General features: G+C 40.7%; 1 protein-coding gene across 1 annotated transcript in view; it reads left to right on the top strand.

Annotated features, from left to right (window-relative positions):
* MTTP (microsomal triglyceride transfer protein) overlaps positions 1–19,227 on the top strand; it is a 29,123-nt gene extending 9,896 nt beyond the window's left edge. Inside the window, exons 6-18 of the mRNA XM_009925541.2 lie at positions 731–870; positions 1,731–1,881; positions 5,301–5,458; positions 6,326–6,494; positions 7,080–7,187; positions 8,178–8,390; positions 9,456–9,667; positions 10,306–10,403; positions 10,505–10,626; positions 11,410–11,637; positions 16,064–16,188; positions 16,517–16,687; positions 17,627–19,227. Of these exons, the coding sequence (XP_009923843.1) occupies positions 731–870; positions 1,731–1,881; positions 5,301–5,458; positions 6,326–6,494; positions 7,080–7,187; positions 8,178–8,390; positions 9,456–9,667; positions 10,306–10,403; positions 10,505–10,626; positions 11,410–11,637; positions 16,064–16,188; positions 16,517–16,687; positions 17,627–17,795 (2,064 nt within the window). The 3' untranslated portion in view covers positions 17,796–19,227. The remainder of the gene's footprint in view (positions 1–730; positions 871–1,730; positions 1,882–5,300; positions 5,459–6,325; positions 6,495–7,079; positions 7,188–8,177; positions 8,391–9,455; positions 9,668–10,305; positions 10,404–10,504; positions 10,627–11,409; positions 11,638–16,063; positions 16,189–16,516; positions 16,688–17,626) is intronic.
* The last annotated feature ends 3,703 nt before the right edge of the window (positions 19,228–22,930 follow it).

The raw sequence follows: 22,930 nt of genomic DNA, 5'->3' as shown, positions 1-22,930 counted from the left end.
GCTTGCCTGGAAGGTCAAAGGCTTCCCTAATGCACAGGTGTAATGTAGGAAATGTGCCATAGAGGTAACTGAAACCCTACTATGGCATTAATGGTCCTCCACTACTAGTAAATGCCTTTTTAGGCAGTTACTACTGAGTGCAGGCTGGACACATGCTGAAGGCACTGGGATTCTCCACATCTGAAACTGACCTTTCTCAGCTCAGAGATGTACAAAAGTAGCACACGCTCTGTTAATAAACCCCCTTAACACTATGACTGAATTCTGGATCTTCACACTTGCCACAAAGACTTCGACTTGTTTACAAACAGATCAAGCAAGGTGGCTGGCTTTGCTTCCCGGGTGTGAACATGATGATCTTATTTACAAGACATTTCCCTGGAAAAGCTTCTCATCTTATTTAAAGTGTATTTTAACTAAATGTAGTACTGGGCATTTTCTCTGTTGCAGCCTGCTCCATAACTGCCACCCCTCCTTCCCCTTTATTTTCCCCTGGTACGTATTGAATTTGAAACACATGGTGCAGAAGTGAGTGGCTTCTTGTTGCAGAAGGCATTCTTGAGAACCTGATTTATAAGCTTAGCTTGAGATACTGTCAATCCACATGCACCTTCCTCATTTGGGTCTATTTCATTGCGAGTTTTGCCCTGATTTGGAACTGTGAGCTTTTTTCCTATTCTGTTGTTTATTGATCAGCCTTTTTTCTGGTTTATTTTTAAATTATTTTCAGATTTTAGATGTCAGTACAAAAGCCACATCTGCCACAATTTATGTGTTGGAAGACAGTTTCATTAAATCCATTAAGGCAGAAGAAAATTATGTTTTGCTTCTGAATTCCCGACGAAAAACAGGTGCCAAAATAGTTTCAAAGTAAGTTGGGCAGTTTGACTGTTGTTGATGGTAGCAGGACTAGTGGTTCAAGTCAGCTTTTATATGTATGTCTTATAGCATCAAGATCTAAAGCTGTAAACTCTCCAGGTGAGGATTTAGGTCTCTTTTGTATCCATATGGTACCTAGTCCAACTTTGATTAAGGGCTCTACCATACTGCAAATAATAAAGAATGGCATTCATAAAAAGTTAAATTAAAACAGCTGGAATTGGCCAAAACATTTTAAGCAACACATTACTTCTGTAGGTGTTCTGTTTCTGTGTCCTCTCATTTCTTAAGAAATACTTCCAATGGATCTCCATTTCTAGTATGTGAAAGTTCAGAAGTATAGAAAACAAAATCTACTGCATAGAAAGGAAACAACAGTGAAACCTAGATCTGTGTTAGACTCCAGACTCCAAAACACTGGAAGTTTGGAGATACTCATACAAGATAAATGATTTTGGCATCTCCTTAGTATTATGATATTAAAAAAAAAGTACATTCAAAATCTCACTTTCCAGATCTTCTTATGAACAAATATATGAAAAATTTCAGAATGTATATGGTTACTGAAGGCTGTTTACCAGGTCCTATAAATCCATACTTTCGGAAGTCTATTATTAAGGTATTTTATGCCACATACCTCTAGCAGTAATTCTGCTGGTATCAGACACTTCTGTTACCCTAAAAAAGCCATAAACTTGCCATGTTCTGAACATTTTAAATTAAGACTTCAATGACTCTGTGTTCTATATTTTTGGTCTGTGGAGGGGTATTTTTTTTCCTCTTGCTGTGATTTCTGCATTTCTGCTCTAACATTTGAGCTCTAACTGTGTCTTCACTGTATGGGTACACAGGCAGAGACTGGAATTGAAGTCAGTGCAAGCTGGCCCTGGACTGATCGCTGGGAAGCATGTTGCCAGTGTTATCAAGACCTTGGACTCCAGTTACGTTGCTGTGTCACTAGTAGCAGACCCAGTCAAATCCGAATGCAAGAAGTGTCCTTCAGTAAGTAAACACAGGCTTGTTGGATGTCAGGTGTGTTAGCTGAGCAGAAGTGTGAAAGAAGCTTCCATCCAAGCAGCCCACTTGGAGGGGTCTAACGTAGCAATATAAAATACGCCCCAGAGTGGGGATCATGGTAGTGATGTAATGGTCCTCTACCACACAAGGGTGTTTTAAGACCTGCCTCTAAAAGTACCAACCTTTTTGGTCTCTTTCAAAGATTGAGTGCAGTATTTCTCAAGACCAGTAGAAAATACAACACCCTTTCGTTTTATTTCATCTTTGCCAACCTTGAGTTGGCAGAAGCTTATTTCCTCTGGGTAATGGAGTGGGAAATTACTTTTAAGATGGTTGGCCAGTGTTTATAAACAATTCTGTCATGGAGGAGCTGAACTGCTCCTAGAAATTGCAGGTAGTTAGCCATTCCTTAGGCAGGCTAACCATTTGTTGGTAATACATCTAGCCTCTTCTTTCTGCCTGACCCTGAAGGAAGCCTTTTATTTAAAAGACTTTATAGCTATTTTATAAGTGTAAAATGGGGCTTTAGTATTCTTGGCAAGTCCAGTACTGTTCTTATTTTTGCCCTGGAAATAAAAAATTACCTAGTTTTTTTATATTTAAGACATCTAAAGACTACTAAGATCCTGGTACTGTACATGCATCACCCTTTGTTTTACTGATGCTATTCATCATAAACTAATATAAATTTCTATGGTGATTGTTAGCAAACAGTTTTAATGCTATTACCATTGTGGAATGAATTTAGCAGTGAATAGGAACATTCATTTCAAGATTATTATTCTCTGTCAGTTTTTGATAAGCAAGGTAAGGCTTCTATTCAGCACACATAATTTTAATCCTCCAGAGATACTTCTTATGAGCACAAATACCTTAGTATATTGGAACCTGTGCTAGTTATTTGGAAGTAGCATTGCACTGTAATAATTCATCTTGCCTAATGCTTGTTGAGCCGCAGAGAATATAGAGAAATATGTTGCGGGAAATGAAACCGAAATGATGCTGCATGCGTGTTGGAGCAGTTCTGAGCAGGGAACGTCAAGGGATCTCAAACAGAGCAGGGACAGCTGCTTTTTCCCTGACTCTGCAAACTGGGGTTTGTGCTGACCAATTTGTCACTTGGAACCGAGTTTGTCATAATAGTTATAATTTCCAGACCAAGATAATAAACATAGGGTATAATTCCAGAGCACTGCCTGGGGACTGAGCTATGTCATGATAAACCTAATGGCACGATGAGAATGAAGTCCTGCTTTCCCACTGTATTTTACAGTAACTGCTATGAAAAGATGGGGTCTATAAACAGAACACTGTATCCAAAGCAGCAACATAACATTTGGTACTTATATATCATAGTATACATTAATGCCATGCTGACATGGTATGCCCTACAGTTTTACATTTTCAAAACCCTTTTAAAATCATAGCAGGTCTTATATCTATCTTTATGAATTTGGTAAAATAACCATGACTATCCCCACTTCACAGGTGGCAGCACTAGCTTCTGTGAGGTTATGGCCAACATTTACATTTAAATTTAGGCCTAGATTTCTGTGTTTAGACATCATAAAGCATGCTTTTTTCAGAAGAGCTCATGGTTCTTACTTTTTTTTATGCTCATGGTTCCTACAGGAACGGATGCTTGCCCCTTCTGAAATTGAGGTGGGTTTGTTCTGTCTTGTGCAGCCAACCTTTGTAGGTTGGTAAAGCAGCTGTCAGGCACTGACATTCAAAACCAACTCCTGCTCAGTTTAGGACCTCTTGGTTTGGCTTGAATTTTCCTAGAGTGCCCACAAGACCTCTGGTCTGATCTATCTGTCAGAGAGACAGAGATTCATGTCTGAGCTTGGCTGAGTTGCCATGTGGAAGTGCGTGCATCTGTGCCTGAATCCTTGGGGTATTCAATCCAAACTGCCTGACATTCACATCAGGAGAATGAGGCCCCTTGCAGAAGTCAATTGTGAGTGCTGGTTTTTAAAGTCCTGGTCACTGCAGGAGACAGCAGCTGCTCCTTGTAGCAGTTGTATGGTTAGAGCACCTCCCCAAAGAGGAAGACTTGGTCTCCGCTCTTTTTTGCTTGAGATGGCTCCAGCTCACATCTCCCATCTTGCTTGTCTCTAAGGTATAGGCTGAGCTGACTAAGAGCAGCCCGCACAGCTGGGCTCTGCGCAGGAGAAAATACAGGCTTAATGAGGTTAGAGATTTTTTTGCCAGGCTATGGTGCAGCTTCAACAGGGGGAATAGAAGGTGCCTCATAAGTTTATCCAATTTCAGCTTATAATAGCCACACTGACCTTGGTGCTAAGCACTAATCACCAGTTGAGATTAACAGACCTATCTGTGCCTCAGAACAGGAGCTCCTCCCAGCTGGTCATTAATACTCAGGAAATATCCTATGTCTCAATCATTGTTGCCTAATTATTGTTTGTTACAGTTGATGGAAGTTGCACTCTGTACTGCTGAATGATACTTCTATTTGCCGGCAGGTTCGAGTGTTATTGCCTAATACAAAACCCATGAAGAGGGGAAGTGTTTTAGTAAAGGTCAAATGGGTGCTAGTGTTATTTCCCACTTGGGAAAACTGCAGTAAACACTGCTGCAAAGAACAGCTGAGTTTTCACCAAGGAATGTTCTCGATAATTTGAGATAACAGAGGCAAAGGCAAGTGAGAGAGGAAAGGTCAAAATACCTGCACCAGTTTCTTACGGGATTTTATCTGGAAGGACAGACATAGGTGCTGTTGGTACCACGTTGGCTCATTCAGGTAAAAAATGTGGTGGATCGAATAAATACAGTAACAACATATGAAGAAGCCAATACCTATTCTAATACCATCTTACCTGACATTTTGTACAATAACCACAAATCCCTCCCCATCTTATGCAGGTTTATGAATGAGAAATGGGAATTAATTATGGGACATTTACTCCTGTTCCACACTAACCACTTACAAAAATACCATCTTCTAAGAAAATATGATTAATTTGTGAATTGGGGATTGTGCATCTCACACTTCAAAAAAACTAACTTAGGAGAAAATGGGAACAGAAGGCAAACACTGTATTCACCAGAAAGCACAGTAAATTTGCAAGAGAAGAGAATTCACCTTATTCCAGTTACAGTATAAATAAACATGTTTTGTTCCAAAATAGATTGTATTTAAGGCAATGTACATTATCAGAAAATACTAAAGTGTTGGAAGAGAGACAGCTATAGAAAAGGTTTCAAAGATATTTGTGCTGGGGTATCATCAATTAAATAACACGTAGCTAAAGGATCAGCAATCTATTGGATTTCAGCTAATTTGAGCAATAGCTGGCCCACATATCTGCATTTAGTAAGTCTGATTTTGAGAACTGAAACCACAATCTGAGAGATTTGACATAACATGAATTATTCTGCAGCTTTCTGAACACTGGCAGAGCATCAGAGAACATATGTATCCTGAAAAGCTTTCCAAAGCTGAAGCAGCAAGAAGCTTTTTGTCCTTCATTCAGAACATCAGAAAAGCTACGAAAGAGGAGATACTGCAGATTATTAGAAGTGAAAATAAAGAACTTCTGTAAGTCATCATGAAAAAGCTTTCAAAAGGTTTAAGTTACTCAAAACTGCAGACTGGCAAATTGCTTGCAAACGGATTCAGTTCTACTGGTGATGCCCTAGCAATGCAAAAACAGTATTCAGTACTGCCTGCAGGAAAAGGACTTTTTTTTTAAAAGCTGTGTTTGTTCTTGTAGTATAATATATTTGCAGCACACTGTTCAGCTAACAGGATTGTATCTACAATGCAAGGCAAACATACTTTGTAGCTTACCCAAAGCTTCTCATCCCGACTGCTTGTTCTGAAACACTCCATAACTTGTTCTTGACTTCCCCATTTGTTTCCTTCAAAAGGAAATACAGCAAAGAAGGAGATGTTTCATGCCTGGATATTGTCCTAGTATTAGAGTTTGAGTGTGAACAGCAGGCACACCTAGACTTGGGAGTTGGAAAGCATTTCCGAGTCCCACCATGCAGCCAGGATCTTTCAAACAAATTATAACAGTTGTTAACAATAGAGATAAACCTGAGAGTAACTCAGGTAGCGTAGCTGCAATTGTGTATTTAGAAACAAACCACTTTTTTCTATTTACAACCTTGTCCTGTAAACTTTAAGACACTCTGGATAGTTCTGGTTTTTTAATACTTTTTTGGTCCCATATTTGCATAAATTCAAATATTATTATCCATGGATATGAATAATTTCTGGAGTTCATCTACCATTTTGAGGCCAAAGAATTCAGAGACACAGTTTTTTCCAATAAGAGTAAAAATTCTGTCTCTTACCTGCAATGAAGGTACATGATCTTCTTTCCTTCTATATGCAGCAAAGTCTTTTCAGTATTTTCTAGATCATTACAATGATATGTTCATTTCCACTTCTTCGTAGTCCGCAGGTAGTGGATGCTGTAACCTCTGCTCAGACCTCAGCATCACTGGAGGCCATACTGGAGTTTCTTGACTTTAAGGATGCAAGCACTTCTACCCTGCAGGAGCGATTCCTGTATGCCTGTGGATTTGCTCCTCACCCCAATGAAATGTTCCTGAAATCTTTAACTGTAAGTCAAAGGACAAAACAAATACAGTGGAGTAAATACTCTTGAGCATTGTTCCTGTCAAAGGGGAAGGGAAGAAGAAATGCCTGTTGCTGTTTCCAATTTTCCTTTCTTTATCCCTTCCAGGGTGTCCTTTAAGTGTGCCAGTAGCATAGAGCCTGGAAACAACAAAAATTCATAGGTCCAGACTGAAAGTCTATTTACTTTGTAAAATGTTATCAATATCTACTACTTGGAAAAGTAACATAATACTGAGTGTTAGCAAAACAACTTGAGGGTTCTTTGATTGTTGCCTTATCAAAGTCCTGTAACCATTTAATACTCATTTGTTTGTTTTTTTAAACATAGCTTCAAAATGAATCTACTATTTGAGACACTGAATGTAACTCAAGGGGAAAATGGCAGTCAGTTATTATATGTAATGATAGAGCAGTGCTCTGCTTAGCCTGAGCCCAGGCCATTGTGGTCATCACTGCCTTCACATTGCACTAATGTTCACATGAAATGAGGGAGGGTATTCAGCCCACTACAGACTGTGGTTCATCATATTTAGACAGAGAGACTAACAGCACTGCTTTTGCATAACAGGCTAAGTTCAAGGGTGATATCGCAAATGAAGAAATCAGAGAAACTCTTGTCATTGTCATGGGAGCGCTGATCAGAAAGCTGTGTGAGAAAGAAGGCTGCAAGCTTCCAGTGAGTATCTGCTGTTCACTTCTGGCCAAATTCTGGTCTGCAACACACGTGAATGATCCCTGCTGATGTTACTGGGAGAGCATGAGAGACATGGCGGGGAAATAAGCCCATAAACTCGTATGTTTGATAGAGAGAGGACTTTTTTTTTTTTCTTTTCTTTTTTTTTTTTTTAATAATGACATCTACTTTGTCAGCTTTAGGCTTTAATCTGGTCTATTCCCATTCTGTGGATTTGTCCCAGTTTGCCCTTGTTTGACAGAACTTTTTCTCACTGCCTAATCTGTCAGCAAAAGCAGTACTTGTGCTCCCTTTTTGAAAAGCTTTGTACGTCCTCAGAGAAACACTGGCAAACTCAGGATCTATTTAATATTTGCAATCACCCTAGGTTATTTCAGCTCTGTGAAGAAAATTCTTTGGTTCAAGTACTCAACTAAGCCCCAAACATGCATAGAACAACCCAGGAGGAAGGCTATCACCTTGACTATGGACTGAGTAGATGCTGGTGGTAGAGGATGAGGATGATCAGACAAGGCACTGCTGCCTGCTGGATCTCTGCTGTTTGGGATTGCAGCACACTGCTGAGAAGACACAGAGCACCTGAACGGCCCTTAGGAATCCCTTTTTCCTTCCCCTGTTAATTGCCAAGCACTGTTATAACATTATGTTATGAAGCACTAAAGAGCAGTTCCCTTGCCTTTTTTTGTGGGAACATGTTGGCCCACAAGTAAGACCTGTGAAGTCCCTGAATCAGGGTGGGGGCAGCCAGCAAATGATAAAGCTATGGACCAGGTGTCACTGCGGCTATAGCCACTTTGGTTATGCTTGAAGGAAGCCATCGACATACACTTTACAAATGACACCTTTGCTAATCCTGTGCAATGACGCTTTGAAACAATAGCACGCTAGAACCCAGCCCTACCCCTCCTACTTCTGCGAGGGAAAAAGGTGGATTTATGATCACCATTTAAACATGCTGTTGATTTTCTTTAGGCTGTTGTGGAAGCCAAAAGGCTGATTCTAAGTCGACTGGAGAAGGCTAAGAAAGATGACAATGTGAGGATGTACCTGCTGGCACTGAAGAATGCACTCCTTCCTGAAGCAATTCCGCTGCTTCTGAAGTACGCCGAGTCAGAAGAAGGGCCCATCAGCAATCTTGCTGCCACTGCCTTGCAGAGATATGATCCTTCTTTTCTCACCAAAGAGGTAAGAAAATATACTGTCCAAGAAAAGAAGTGCAAGAGACTGTATTAAAAATAAAGTATAAATTAACAGAGTTCATCTGTCAGTCCCACTCTTTTTAAAGATGCCCCACGTATGGTTTTTTTACCTCCAGGAAATTATTATATACACTTCAGTTCCAGCCAGAAAACTCTGTACACTCCTGCTTGCCAAATCCCAGCTCCCAGTCTGCCAATGCTAGTCAGCCTTTGGTTCCAGAGTCACATACAGCCATTGAACGTGGCAGGCAGTCCGCAGGGAAAACTGGGCTCCCTTCTCAAGAGCACTGCTTTCTCTGTGATGTACAGGAGGCACTAGGAACACTGGGGCACCTGCGTAACCCCTGTTCTTTCTTGTGCTTTCACATAGCCAGGGAGAATGCATGAAGTTAGAGGAGGGTAAAAGAGCTGCATCTTACCTTGCAGCCTCCAAGAATAAGAGACGACATACAAAATAGCAGAAGCCCTGCTTCTGCTGCATCCCATTTCATACCTACGGCTGACAGCTGTGACTGAGGTTGTCAGGGTGCTGCTCTGCAACGAACATGCTGGAGGCTGTTCTGTCAGTGGGGCTACATGTCTCTCCATGGACTTCCCTGTAACAAAGATGGGTCACAACCTGCTCAGGGACATGAGGCCACCACAGGCACTATCTAGAAAATTAAAATCGCAAGATTCTTGATTTTTTTAAAGTACATATTCTTTTAATAGTCAAGCAAATCTCTCTCTTGATCTTACAACTACCACCACAGTATTTTGATCTTAGTGCTCCTATTTATTTACAGCCCCGCTGTGAAAATCAGTGTGGAAGGCTGTATTTGGACTGTGGCTGAGAGAACATAACAGATGCCCCACTTGCCCATGTGGTCACTGAGCTATACATGTCTTGTACATTCCAAAAGGACCATGAAAAACAGGGTGCTGAAAATATATCCTTATGTATTAGCCTTAGCTATGGAGCTAGCTTAAGCTGATATTATAAACGAGATTCCAACCTGTATTTTGCCCAGTCATCTGTAAGCACTGACTGAATAATCTGTTTCCTGACCAGGTGAAGGAAACAATGAACAGGATATACCACCAGAATCGTAAAGTCCACGAAAAGACAGTGCGAACCACTGCAGCTGCTATCATCTTAAACAGTAACCCATCCTACATGGAAGTGAAAAACATCCTGCTCTCCATTGGTGAACTGCCTCTGGAAATGAACAAGTACATGCTCTCCATGATCCAAGATATACTTCACTTTGAAATGCCTTCAAGGTACATTAAGTTCAGTATAAATAAATACAACTCATCCTTACTTCTTTGCAGAAACCCAAAGAACACACAGGTTCTCATGAATTACTACTGTAAAATTTAAGGACAGTATAAAAGGACACCTAATTTTTGTGTCACTTTTAAGTATTGATATTTCAGAATAAATCTCTGCATTTCAATGACAGTCATTTAATAGCTATTCACATTTTCAGAGGTACGAATAAGAATTAGGCATCTAACTTGCATTACTGTAAGAAATGCCATCTGTTGGTCTTAATTCTCTTGGTGGGGCACTTGCTTTTATATTTTAAGAACCAGTGAACCAGAAAAATTTCAAACATCACAGCACTAGAATGAAAATAATCAAAATATCTCTTCTTCTCAACAACATTAATTTTCAAGCAAGAGCTTTGCTTGCCTTTCTACCTATGGCTGCAGGAAGTAGCTGAAATTGGAAAAGAGACTCTGGGTTAGGGCAGATTTTTAGTGGGAAAATGTGAGGGTTTTGAAGACTCTCTTTCCTACAGGGAAATTCACCCTCTCTCAAATTTGATATTTCTACAGAACAGTAATACATTTGGTACCGTAACATTTTCGTGTCTCTGTGGTTTTGTTTGTTTGTTTGTTTTGAAATACTACAGCAAAACAGTTCGGCAAGTTCTGAAGGACATGCGTGCTCATAACTATGATCGCTTCTCCAAGATGGGCTCTTCCTCTGCCTACTCTGGCTATATTACACGTACGTAACCATGAAACTGCCTTTTAACCCTGTTTGTATTCCCGAACATTTGATTAATCCACTAGTTTAGTCACAGGTACCTTCTTTCTTTTTTAATTAAGGTGGTCCTGATGTATCATCCACATACAGCCTTGACATCCTCTATTCGGGCTCTGGCATTTTAAGGAGAAGTAACATGAACATCCATATTTTCAATAGAAATGCTGAACTTCATGCCAGCCAGGTAACTGCCACACTGTACATAAAAACTAAGCCAGTATGTTGTCCTCTTCTTACAGCTTCTAAATCAATTCAGCTAAAGTCTATGAGGTTTGCTGCACTGGGCAGAGAACTAGCCAGTAACGGGGGGAAAAGGAACTCACAACAGCCAATGAGGCGCTTGTTTGCCCTAACCAAAAAGACAGGTGTTTTGCTCTGTATCATATATCAAGTTCTGACTTTGGTTAAAGCCTACACTGTTTATCTGATATAATCAGTAAAAGCTTTGCGAGTTTGTAAAATCAAGTCCCGTGTTTCGGGTATAACACAGAATGGAAATACAAGGAGTAGATCAAATGTACGAATCAAAGAGATTTAAACGAGATGCCTCAGTTTTGGACTTCTCTTAACATTGGCAAGTACCTTCAATATTATAATCCTCCTGAATTTCTGCAGGACAAAAATTGTGCAGCGGAACATCTTTGGGCTTTCCTCCCAACTGTCTGTGGAAAATAGCTGTATGAATAAAGGCAAATGTGTTTCAAAGAAAAGTAGGCTCGGGGCTGTGATCTGCATGTGGGCAAATTCTGCCTGCATCTAAAGGGAAAATACATGCCATGAGATTATTTTATCTTCCATTTTTGTAGCTGCTCTACCTAGCTCCCTTAAGTCTTAACCCCATACCTTTTCGTCTACAACTACATAAATTAGAGTTAGGCTCTTAGACATTAAGAAAATGTGTAGAGTTGTTAACAGCCTGGGCCAGGCAGAGTTTTTTCATTGATTCTGTGTCACTGTTGCTTCTTAGGTGGTGATTGAAGCTCAAGGTCTGGAGTCCATAATAGCTGCAACTCCTGATGAAGGCGAGGAAAACCTGGACTCCTTTGCTGGCATGTCAGCCATTCTGTTCGATGTCCAACTCAGGCCAGTTACATTTTTCCAGGGGTACGGTGATTTAATGTCTAAAATGCTCTCAGCAACTGGAGATCCCATTAACGTGGTGAAAGGACTTATCCTCCTGACAGATTACTCACAGGTACTAATAGCACACTGTTTGCTTCTTTTTCTGTCGCTTAAGCACAGATGCTCCCTCCCCCACACTGTTATGTAGGACATCTTTTTTTCTTTCTATTCAATGCTGATAAACCTGATCAATGTTACATAGGCTTCTCTTACTATGGGAGCAATAGAAAAGTAGTAGGTATTAAAAAACAGAATGAAATTACATGAAAAGCAATCGAGAACAAAGGTGAGAACACATATCATTCTAGAAAACAAAGTAACACTGAATAATAGCAAATCCAACTGAGTTTCCTGTAGAAAACTCATATTGCTATCAGCTACGGCCTCCCCTCCCACAGTTTCTTGTAATACAGTATTGTCCCATGTGACCACCTAAGTTTTCCTCTTCACGAGTTGTCCAGAGACCTTACATCCAATTAGGCAATAACTGGCAGATTCTGAATGAATGAATCACTGGTACTCAAACTTTCCCAGAGAACTAGCCTTCAAAGAACAATGCTAAGATGTCCAAATTTCAAATGCTTATTTCTAGGCAAAACGAGGAATTAAAATGAGGATTACACAGTTTTTATGCAACTGTCACCCCAAATGGTCTGTTAATTTTATGCTCAAATTAGACTCATGTACAAATATAACCAGCTACATAATGTATTACTGGAGGACTGAAAATCTAGACATCGCTCTGAAAGTGCAGGGCCAGCATTTGGCTTGATATTTTTGTTCTTCCCAAGCAGGGATCTCCTTAGAACCTGTGGATTTAACAGCAGCACTCAGCTCATGAAACATCTGGAGGCTCAAACTTTACTTTTTACTTGTCCCCTTTAATTCTTGGCAAAAGAAAATGCCAAAAGCAGATGATGAGAAAATCCACTCTGATCAAAAATTACACAGACCCCCCACCTGCACATGACAGCTGTCCCCATCCTGAACCCAGCTCAGCCCCTTTATAATGGTATTATAAGTCTAGAGGGCTTCCCATGTAGTGCACAAATTGGCTAACTAAAGCTCATTCCAGCAATGCTTTACAGTTCACACGCAGATTATGGGCAAAAACTTTACCATGACCTATTTAACAAACAGACTGCAGAGGTGAGAAAGATAATCATGTCCAGTCCTGAGCATACGAGCATGGTGTTTACAGAACTAAAATATTTCCAACTGCTGTGCATGCACCAAGCTCCATACATACCCTGGCTGAATCAGCTGGCCAGGCACCCTGAGAGCTCTGCCAGCCAGCAGATTCTCCACTCCTCGATTTTGGAGAACCTCACAAAAGTCTGGGGCACAGCAGGGCTGGGACTGCATGCCATTTTTAACACTATCAGGGTATCACATTTTCGGTCAGTCACTGACTCTGGAAGCCTGAGCAGCAGTGTGATGAGATAGGATCCCTCCCTGCTTTCTCTCTTGGGTTGCCACTAGCACAGTTGCTGTGTAAGCTCTTTGGGACTCAAGCAGTGGACACAACCAAAAGCGTGTGTTCACAACCAAAAAGGCACTTGTTCTTACCTCTACACCCCACAAAGGCAAAAATTGTTTAAAGCACTGTTGAACACAGCTTCAGGCTGAGCTGTGTTTTAAACACAACACACCTTTCTAAGAATGGTTTTACGGCTACGTTCCACGTCAACAGCAACATCAACATGGTTTGGGCACTTCCACATAACCCAGTTAAGCTTCATTAGAGATGCTTTCACCTGTCAAGTCCCTGAACTGTGATTAGAACTGTACCAGAAAACACTGTCAGAATGGAAGTGTGAATGGCATAACACTGGAACTGAGGAAAAACAGTGCATGAGAGCCGTAATTAATCTAGCTTCCTGATAGTTGAGTACTACCTCCAATTTCCCTGGCCAGCATGGACAGGCCTTGCCCAGAACATAAGCCCCTTTACAAATTCAGACTGTAGACAACCAAGCCAAATGTGGATTTATCTTCCTTCAAAGAAGGAAACCAGGCATGGGAAACAGTGCCCATTCTATGATACCAAAACTCAGTGTGCCACAGCTGGTCGCAGTGTGATTTCAGAACAGGCGAAAACCAAACGTAAGATACAGACAGGGCAGTTGAGATTGAACATCAAAAGGACGGCTTGGAAGCCAAGACTGGAACCTAAAAATGGGGCAACTGAATTGTCAGGAAAGAACGTATGTAATATTTGGGTTGCAATTTTTGGATTGGCTCAGCCTGATTTTGAGAAAAGTGATTTTTAAATATTAGAAAAGTTCTGCTCCCCTATTGCTGTTTATAAGAATCATTTTGCACAGAAAGACCAAAACTGAGTTGTACTCAAAGTGCTGTTAAATCTACCAAATAACTGCCCCCCTGGCAAATAGCTTCCTTTCATTAACTTTACAACTTCAGTAATCACAATAGGCACATTTTGGAGAGGTGATTTCCAAGTTAATAATATTGCTTCTAAAGCTTACACTCCCACCCACCATCTGTAATATCTTTTCTTACATAACTCCACAAACTGAAATCAGAGTGTATTTTACAGCCACTGCCAGTTCTCACAGCGTCATCTGAGGGCTAAGAATAACCATTCAGAAGTTATAATTCCTTCTATAAAATAAACAGCTCTGATAAAACTTTTTTTGAGACTCCTAAGTCACCTACATTAAAGTTCAGTAGTGTTAATATTTCTCCTAGGCAACACACCTGCCAGAAGCACAGAGAAATTAAATACTGTATTAATAGGTCAGAGAAACCATATGAAAGCCAGACCCCAGTGGAAGATAGCCAGTTCCCAAAGAAGTGCCTGTTTCAGCCATCTCTGCATTGCATTACAGTAGCACTGTCAGTGCAATACATAAAGAAACTATTTTTTAATTGAAACATAGCATGTTTCAGCATTTTAAACAGTAACAAACTACCGATTCTGATCTTTCGGATCACATTTTTCACTGCAAATGACACACAAAGCTTAAAATAGGAAGGGAAAGGAAAATACTGCTCCTGAGGAGGCTGGGTCCCTGTGATTTACATCTACCATCAGCCTAGATCGGATTTGCACATGAGGCGAAGTACAGGACTGAGTTCTAAATAAGGAAATAGATGAGCTAGTAAAACACAAGTGCTTCTTAGCTTCTCTGCAGGTGTCAGTGACAAACCTGACTTAATTCTAGGTAGCCTTTAGATCCTTAAACTGTGCAGCCATTGCAAACCAAGCCTACTCTAATATTATTAGGTGTAATTTGACAATGCATCTAAAAATATCTGCCCCACTGGTTGTGTGTACATGTCTCTGCCAGAACGTATACTGTTACCTCCTTGCTCATTAACAGCTACCCACCAATTCAGTCCCAATTAAAAGCATAGTAAAATAAAGTAAAACAAGCTTTATCTCCACACCTAAACAGACCAACAAGGTAAGTATTCCTTGCCCCATTGCAGTCAGTAGAAAAACTCCCGTTGATTTCAGAAAGACCACAATTCCAACCCATGATTTTTACTGGGGGAAAAATAAGAAATCAGAGCACAATATGACCGCATTTGCTGGGGGGGTACTGGATTTATAAACCACAGCCAGCCCACTGCATTCTTACGTTAAATCTCACACCCACTTCAGCAGCAACTGACTGCCAAGTTGGTTCTGCCAAGGAGATTGTTTCAGAGATTGATTGTTTACCCTAAAAGGTGATGTAACCATATACAGCCACCATAATTATACAAGTCCTCCATTACAGCAGGAAAACTTCAATGCTCTGAATAAAAACCTGCCCAAATGTTGCTCCTTGCTATAGGGATTAGGATGCTAGACTGTCTCCGCTTGCTTCTTTCTTAAATCTTGAGACAAAATTAGCTGGAACCACTGGGCTACTGAATAGCTAAGAAGAGAAGAGAGACTTTTAAGGTCCCTGGACATCAAAAAGCGGAGGGGGGGGGGGGGGGGAATTCGGTATTCACATGCCCTACAAATGGCTGCAGCATTACAGGTGCTGAGAATACTGCAGGCACAGAAACCCAGGAGGAGGGAGAAAACCAGCTGGGAGAGAGGAAGAAGTGTCCTGGACACAAGGGATATGATCAAAATAAACTTTTCCCAAATTAATGGTTCCTTTAAAACAGTGAATTAATCCACCAGTTCTTAGGGAAGCAGGACAACTATATAAAGTGAGCTGGATTGGCAAGCTGAGTGAACCTTAAAATCTTGGCTGTGTGTCAAAACTTAAAAGTAATGAGCTGCCATGACCCTGAGCTATATTATCACTTCCGAAACGGACTCCACATGATGCAGTTCCAGTCCAGCCACAGAGGTTTCAAGAAGCCATGAGCACACTTAATGTTTGATGGAAAATGCATTAAATGCAAATTCACAGTGGCAATTAAGGCGCCTTAGCTTATGGGCTTGGCCACCCAGTACAAAAGGGAGTAAGGAAACCACGGAGGTCTGCAGTCAGTAACGGGGATCTACCTGTGCTTTCTGACGGCTCTAGGAGATTCAGCTGCAGTCCGGGCCGAGCGCCAGCGCGGAGTTCCTGGGTGGCCTGGCCATCGACATCTCGGGAGGGATGGAGTTCAGCCTGTGGTACAGGGAATCCAAAACCAACGTCAAGAACCGGTGAGATACTCCCAGCGTGCTCTATAGCTGTAGAGAGCTCAGGATCCTGAGCCCTGGTAGTCCCAATGAGAAGAATTTAAATGTAAAAGACCTTGCAGTTAAAATTAAACAACAGTTATGTGCATGGGAGAACATTTGTACTTCTTTTTTCCTTTCCACCTGGGTAATACCAGTTCCTGCTGGTCTCATCTGAATTTATGTACCGTTACCTGAAGAACAGGCTTCTCTGAGGGGAGTTTTTATGTATCAATGGTAGGACTGTTTGCAATTTAGTTTCCTTTTTCTTAATGTGTTTTGAATTAATTGTAATGCCTGAATTTATTTGCAGGGTAGCCATGTTTATAGCCGGTAACACTGAGGTGGATTCCTTCTTTGTAAAAACTGGTATGGAAACCACTTTGGAAGCAGAAACAACATTAGACTTCATCTCCACGGTGCAGTTTTCACAGTACCCATTTTTAGTCTGTATGCAGATGGACAGAGTCGAGTCTCCGTTCAGGTAAGAATTAAGAGCACACAATTTCTGAGGCGTCCTTCCAGCCAGCTGCTGAATCTGGAACTTTTGGTGTTCCACGAGAGATTAACAACACGAGAGATTAACAACAAAGGCCAAATTTCAGCCTAACACCATCAGGTGCCATGTAGGCTGTTACACACACCAGCCTCTCTGCTAACCCATTCTTCCATGTCCCTCACCCCTAAGCTTCAGAAAGGATCTTTTTGAAGATCACAACTTGCTCTGAATGTGCACTTTAGTCCAATTTTCTAATTTGGTTTTGCAAGTAAACTAACTCAAGTGGAAGGACACTGGTCCCCTTGCATACAATCAGTTCTGACGGTGACCTGAAAGTTTGCCAGCAGTAGTTCTGTATTACACTATTGAGAGAGGAACTGCATAGCCATAAACTAGCTGAAGTGGAAAGTTTTCTTCATCATCTGCTATTTACTAGCGTCAACAAAAGTACTTGGTGTGTTAAGCTCTTGAAACCGTTGAGTTCTATCATATTTTATTAAGGCACCAACTTTCCTGAAAGCTAAACAACTGCACAATAAGGTAAAAAAAGATGCTTTCCAGTAGCCAAAGAGTAGTAATTGCATTGCCATGTGAGAAGCTGGGCTTACTACTCCCTCCTAATCCCTATTTGCTGAGACCTAAGGGTGATAACATTTGCAAAGCCTGTGCCAGATTTCCATTCGGGCTTTTCTGATCCAAAAGATGCTAAGCTTGAAAGAAGTTAAAGGACTTGAGGATCTCCAGGAAATCCTAAAAAACCAGTATCTGTTATTCTGCAGATACTAAACCATCTTCTGATTATATCTACACATTGTGGAAGTGTAATCTCATCTGTATGTAAAGTGTTTCTCTCTAGCCTCACCTACAGGGTACAGCTTTTGTATAAATTTGCTAATGCCAGACCACCGTGTTGTGTCTTTACAGGCGTTACGTGACTAAATATGAAAGTCTACCATGTGGCAGACGGTACGTTGCAAGGAGAGGGAAAGCAGAACTGTTGGCAGGTAATGAATACCCTCTCCATCAAGAGAATTCCAACATGTGCAGGAAGGTTTTCGGCGCAGTGTCTGATTCCTCCAGCAGCTGGTTTTGAAATGAGCACCTGAGCTTTTGCTTTCCTGAATCCATGGCTCCCTCAATGACTTAGGCTTGTACGTACCGAACTAACTTGGAGCTTGATCTTGCACTACTGCAGTTAATGGGAAATTTGCCATTGATTTCAACAGGCCAGGATCAAACTCGCAGTGCGTGCACAGTGTTTACATATTAACCTATATTTAAGACTTTTGTAAAAAAAAAGCTAAGGCAAATAAAGACCAATTTGGTAGTATTCCATGCACTCCCTCAAGGGTGGTGCTAGTTCTTTATTTTTACTTTTTTGTGCCAAAAGCAAAAACAGTCCCTCATTTTTCTTTCTTGGGGAATACTGAAGTCCATGTTTTTGACATGCAGTAAGAACAATTATGATGTATAAAGAATGATTATTTATGAATATATTTTAAAGTATTTAGGTGTTTTAGGCCTATGACCAATCCTCCTTCAAATATTCAAGTACAATTCACATCCAAATGGGACCATGAATTCCTGCTTACTCAGTATTGCCTGTTTACAAAAAAGCAGGTTTTATTTTACATTATTTTAAAGGGCTTTCCCTTTTTTTTTAAGCAGTCAGAGCTTGATTATTATTATTATTATTTATCTTTTGGGGTTTTTTTATTAACTGCTATAGTTGAATTGATTAAAAATGTGGGGTGACATTTCCACACGGTTGCCTTAATTCTGTTCCCATTGAAATCAATGCTATAATTTCTGTAGCTATCACCAGGAGCAGAATTAAGCCAATAGTGGTTGCCCTTCAAGGTTGCCTCCTGAAAATCTGTGTCCCTGTGTGTAATCAAGGCAAGTGTATTTCAAAAAATGAGCACCTACTAAGGCAATTCTGAACTACGATGAAGGAAAAGGTCCTGAAAGAAATCCATTTTGATTGCACAGTCCAGCAAAGCCTGTGCAGAGCCAGAACATTTTCTTCTATGTAAGTTAGACTCATATTTCAATACAAAAAAGTAATCACTAGTCATACAAGTCCTCCAATTAAAATGACTTATACCTCCTTGCTCGTTCAAGCAATGTCCTCATAGGAACTGTGTAAAAAACCCCAAAGTTTTACCTTTACAGCAGTGCAGATTAACAAAGAATATACCTCATTCCAGCTCAACTGATCTCTGACATGATCCATCTGATTTAATTTATATAGGACAAGGTGGGTGAGTGCTGGTCACAAAAAAAGTAAAATAAAAAGCCAGGAAAAATTGTTTTTCAAAAAAACAAAACCATGCAGGAAAAACTCATAGATTTTAATGAAAAAAATGTATTACAAGAATAAATAAAAAAAAAAAAATCCAAATTCTTTTGTGCTGTAAAAAAAACCAAGAGTGCAGAAATCTGCAAAAATCACTCTGCTTGTTGTTTTTCCTGAAAATGCTGACACACTTCTAGTCAAAGCACAAATAAACCAGGTAAAAATACACTGTGAAAAAATTGTTTGGTTTTCAGTCTTGGTTTTTGCCCATTACCTTCTGGGTTGGGAAAGCCTCTCATTAGGGAGGGAATGGTGTTGATAAGGGCAAGAGGAACCATTTAATTCACCACCACCACAGAGGAACCAGTAATATAAGTTGGACACCCACTTGTCCTGGGCTCTCCCTCTAGTCAGGAGACGGAGGTATCTCCAGAGGGTGGTGTAGACCCCAAGCAGGATGCACCACATGCGGGAGGTGCCTGCCTGCCCAAATCCTCTGCCCAGAGGAGAGGCAAGACCTAGGCGCCCTTCTTCAGTGTGGACACTTACCAGAAATGAGTTAAGGCCAAAGCAATACCAACGCTGCTGGCAGTGACACCACCCGGTGAAATAACATGGCCAGCGCTGCCAGCAAAACTGCTCCTGATCCTCAGCCTTAAACACCCTCTCACTCCCCTGCCAAAGATTTTACACAACACTCCATCCCCAGGCATTCCTCCTCCCTCAACAAGGGGCACTTTCTCCTTCCTCCCTTCCAAACCTCCTCTCCTTCTCCCCAAACACAGTCCTCCTTCTTTCAGCCAGGCTCCCACAAAGCTGTCTCTTCCCCTCAATATCCACACTCAAAGTCTGCACCCTCTATTTTGTAGACACTGTCTGATACCTTCGCTACTGTTTTAGGAACTGAAACCAAAGACAAGCTTTTACATTTGTTATTACTACTTGCTATTTGTGTCATATAAACCAAAAATAAGTTCAGAGCTAAGTATTCACGCACCTAGAAAGAGGCAGTCTCCTCCTGCAGTGATCTGACAGCCTAAATATAGAAGGTGGACAAAGACTGGCACAAAGAAATAGCTATCATCATCATTATTTCACTTGTAGAGAATTGAAATGTCAACAGATGACAACCTCAACTCCACATCCTAATTTGCATCAAGTCTGCCAGGCTCACGCATGACTTCACAAGCCAAAATCAGAATAAAAAGGTTCTAGATAATGCAGTTTGTATCTGTATAATCTGTGTCTGGTATCAGCAATCCCACTGCAAGGCTTACCCCCTCTCAAATTTATCAAATCTAAGAACCTTCTCAATGTGTGCCGGTAAAATGGGCCCTTTGGCACATAAAAATAAAGTAACATCAGTGCTCACTCTTAAAAAAGCGTAACATAAAATATTTTCTGATTACAAAAAGATTCCAAAAAGACAATCTGGCTATTGCCAAGTATCTGGCCACCAACATGAGGTGCACTTCTCTTTCAAGTGAAATGTGCAGGTCTGTTTAATATAAAATGTCAAGTCTCCCAGAGATCCTGATCTGTGTCTTTTGCTTTTTTATTTACTCATCAAGCCCTGGCATAGCTTGTTGAGGCAAATTGTGTGCCCATCTGCACTATTGAAAACCGGTCTTTCAGAATGGGACAACCAGCCTGTAAGGGCAATTTTGGGGCTTCCACAGCCCAATTTTTGGGTTCCACAGCACAGTTTCACATCCCGTGAAACTAAATCACACAGAGCCTCTGAGGCCCACGCTGCTCCTTCAGAACTGATACGTGTCCTCGTGGATACCCCCTGGTATCGCAGCAATACACTTGCTTCTGAAGCTATCTGACCCTAACAGCTGGACATAATGGGGATTCCAGAAGGGGTTTAGTCCAACAGCTGGGCAATGGAAGGCCACGGCTTCCTTACGTGGGCTCCATAGCTACGGAAAAAAACAAAACTGACAATCTGCTAAAAATAAGGTGAAATCAATACATTGCTTAAGCCTGCATTTGAAGTGAAAACACACTTAGGGTTACAACCAAAGCAAACACTATAAGTGTTTATCAAATCAGTGGGGATTAATCACAAATACGAAACATACATCTTTAATAGTGGCTACTATGCATACTTTTAAATAAGCAGCAATGGTAGCAATTAAACAATCATTCATATGTGAAGTTTAGAGAAACAAACAAATGGTCCATCCTTTCTAATCAGAAGTCACAGAAAGAACAGTGCAATGATAATTCAGCTAAGTCCAAAAATCAACCCACTTGCAAAAGAGATTTTGAAACTTTCCCCTTAAACATTCAAGGCGTGATAATTTTTAAAGAGTATTTTTCATATACTCTTCAAAAAATATTCAAATTTCAACATTCAGTTTCTCACTCCACTCCTAAACATATTCTGGTGCAGAAAGCACAGGGAAATATAAAGATCAATGGTTGGAAGGCAGACCTCCTCATGAGGTTTTGAATTAAGCCATCAGTGCAGTACAGGTTAGCAGATATGGAGACTAAACATCATTATTTTTGTAACACTTGACCATAAATAACTGCTGGTAAAATGCATTCTTTCCTACCAATAATGGATACCAGCCAGAGCTGCATGGGTGTAAATCAGCATGATCTCAGAACAGCCTGCAATCACACTGACAGCATCTTCCTTTCCCTTTGTTAGTGGGAATAAGATCATAATTGTAATTATTTTACTTTTAATAAAATTAATTGATACTTGGTGAAAGGTGCTAGGGTTAACACACATGCAACAACTTGTAAAATACTTAGCCCAGATTTCCAGTGAATACATGTTAACTTATAAAGTCAACTGTGACTTACTGAGAGCATCCGGTAGAGAATTTGACTGGCTACACAGTGTAGAAGGAACTGCAGTCCTTAAGTATGCATATGTTCTATGAGTTACAAGCCCATATAATGCATGCTGCAATTTTAACTTAGAACACAGGAGGATTTGTCAAAAATAACAAAATAAACAGAAGTCCTGGATGAGCAAGGTTTTTAGCCACACTTTCAACTTAAACTGTGGGCCTTGTCCAGCAGAGGTCAACGGAAAGTGGGTCAGTGGCAGAGCTGGGCTGGCAGGCACTATTCTGCAGCATCAGGTTCGAATTTGGTAACTAGATGATAGGTCCCTCAAAAATAAAACAGCTGGATAGACTAGGGATACAGTTTGGATTTGGCAAGCAGATTACTTGTTCTCAATAGCAACAATCCAAGATGATGGCAATTCTAAAATAGGTGCTTTTTCTTTTTTTTTTTTAAGTGCTTTGTTTTATCCTGGATAGCTTGCTTAGATCTGACATCAGGAGATTATCTGCTTCTCATTTTGCTTTGTTCCCACTCCTTACAAAAAGTGCTGCATTTCTACCTTTTGGTCTTGTCATTCCTACCAGTGATGTTTTAAAGACTATTCAGAAACTCCTAAGATTTTCTCCACCTATCCTTGAAAATCCCAGACATATTTCACCTGACTTTTCAGTTTAATTTAAGGCATCATAAGAAACCCTCTCACTTTAATTTCAGTGGATTCTTTTAGCGTGATGCGATTTGCTGTTTGGACAAACACTGGCTGTGAGACTGGGCCCCTTAGGGAAAGGTTAGAGTTCATGTCTCTCAGCATATTTACTTTTGACCTCTCTTTTGTAGAGGTTTCAGCTTAATATGTCCATCTGTCATGAGAAACCAGCAAGAGCTCGTTACAGAGGTACACTGAAATCAGGCTCCAGGAGCTCTTCTTGGAGAAAAGTAAAGGAGCAGTTCCCACATGTGCCTGTTGACAACCCCAGGTCCCTTTGCAATTTCAGACTCCTCTAGTTTGAACAAAGTGATCTAAGGCCTTGCGCTCTGCTCTACACACTCACTATTAATTTGGTTCTGTTTTGGTCATCCTTTGATCTCCTGTGGTCACCCAGCTTGCTCCTGTT

This window comes from Haliaeetus albicilla, chromosome 1 (assembly GCF_947461875.1).
Source record: "Haliaeetus albicilla chromosome 1, bHalAlb1.1, whole genome shotgun sequence".
NCBI lineage: Eukaryota > Metazoa > Chordata > Aves > Accipitriformes > Accipitridae > Haliaeetus > Haliaeetus albicilla.
This window is presented reverse-complemented; position numbering and strand designations above follow the sequence as displayed.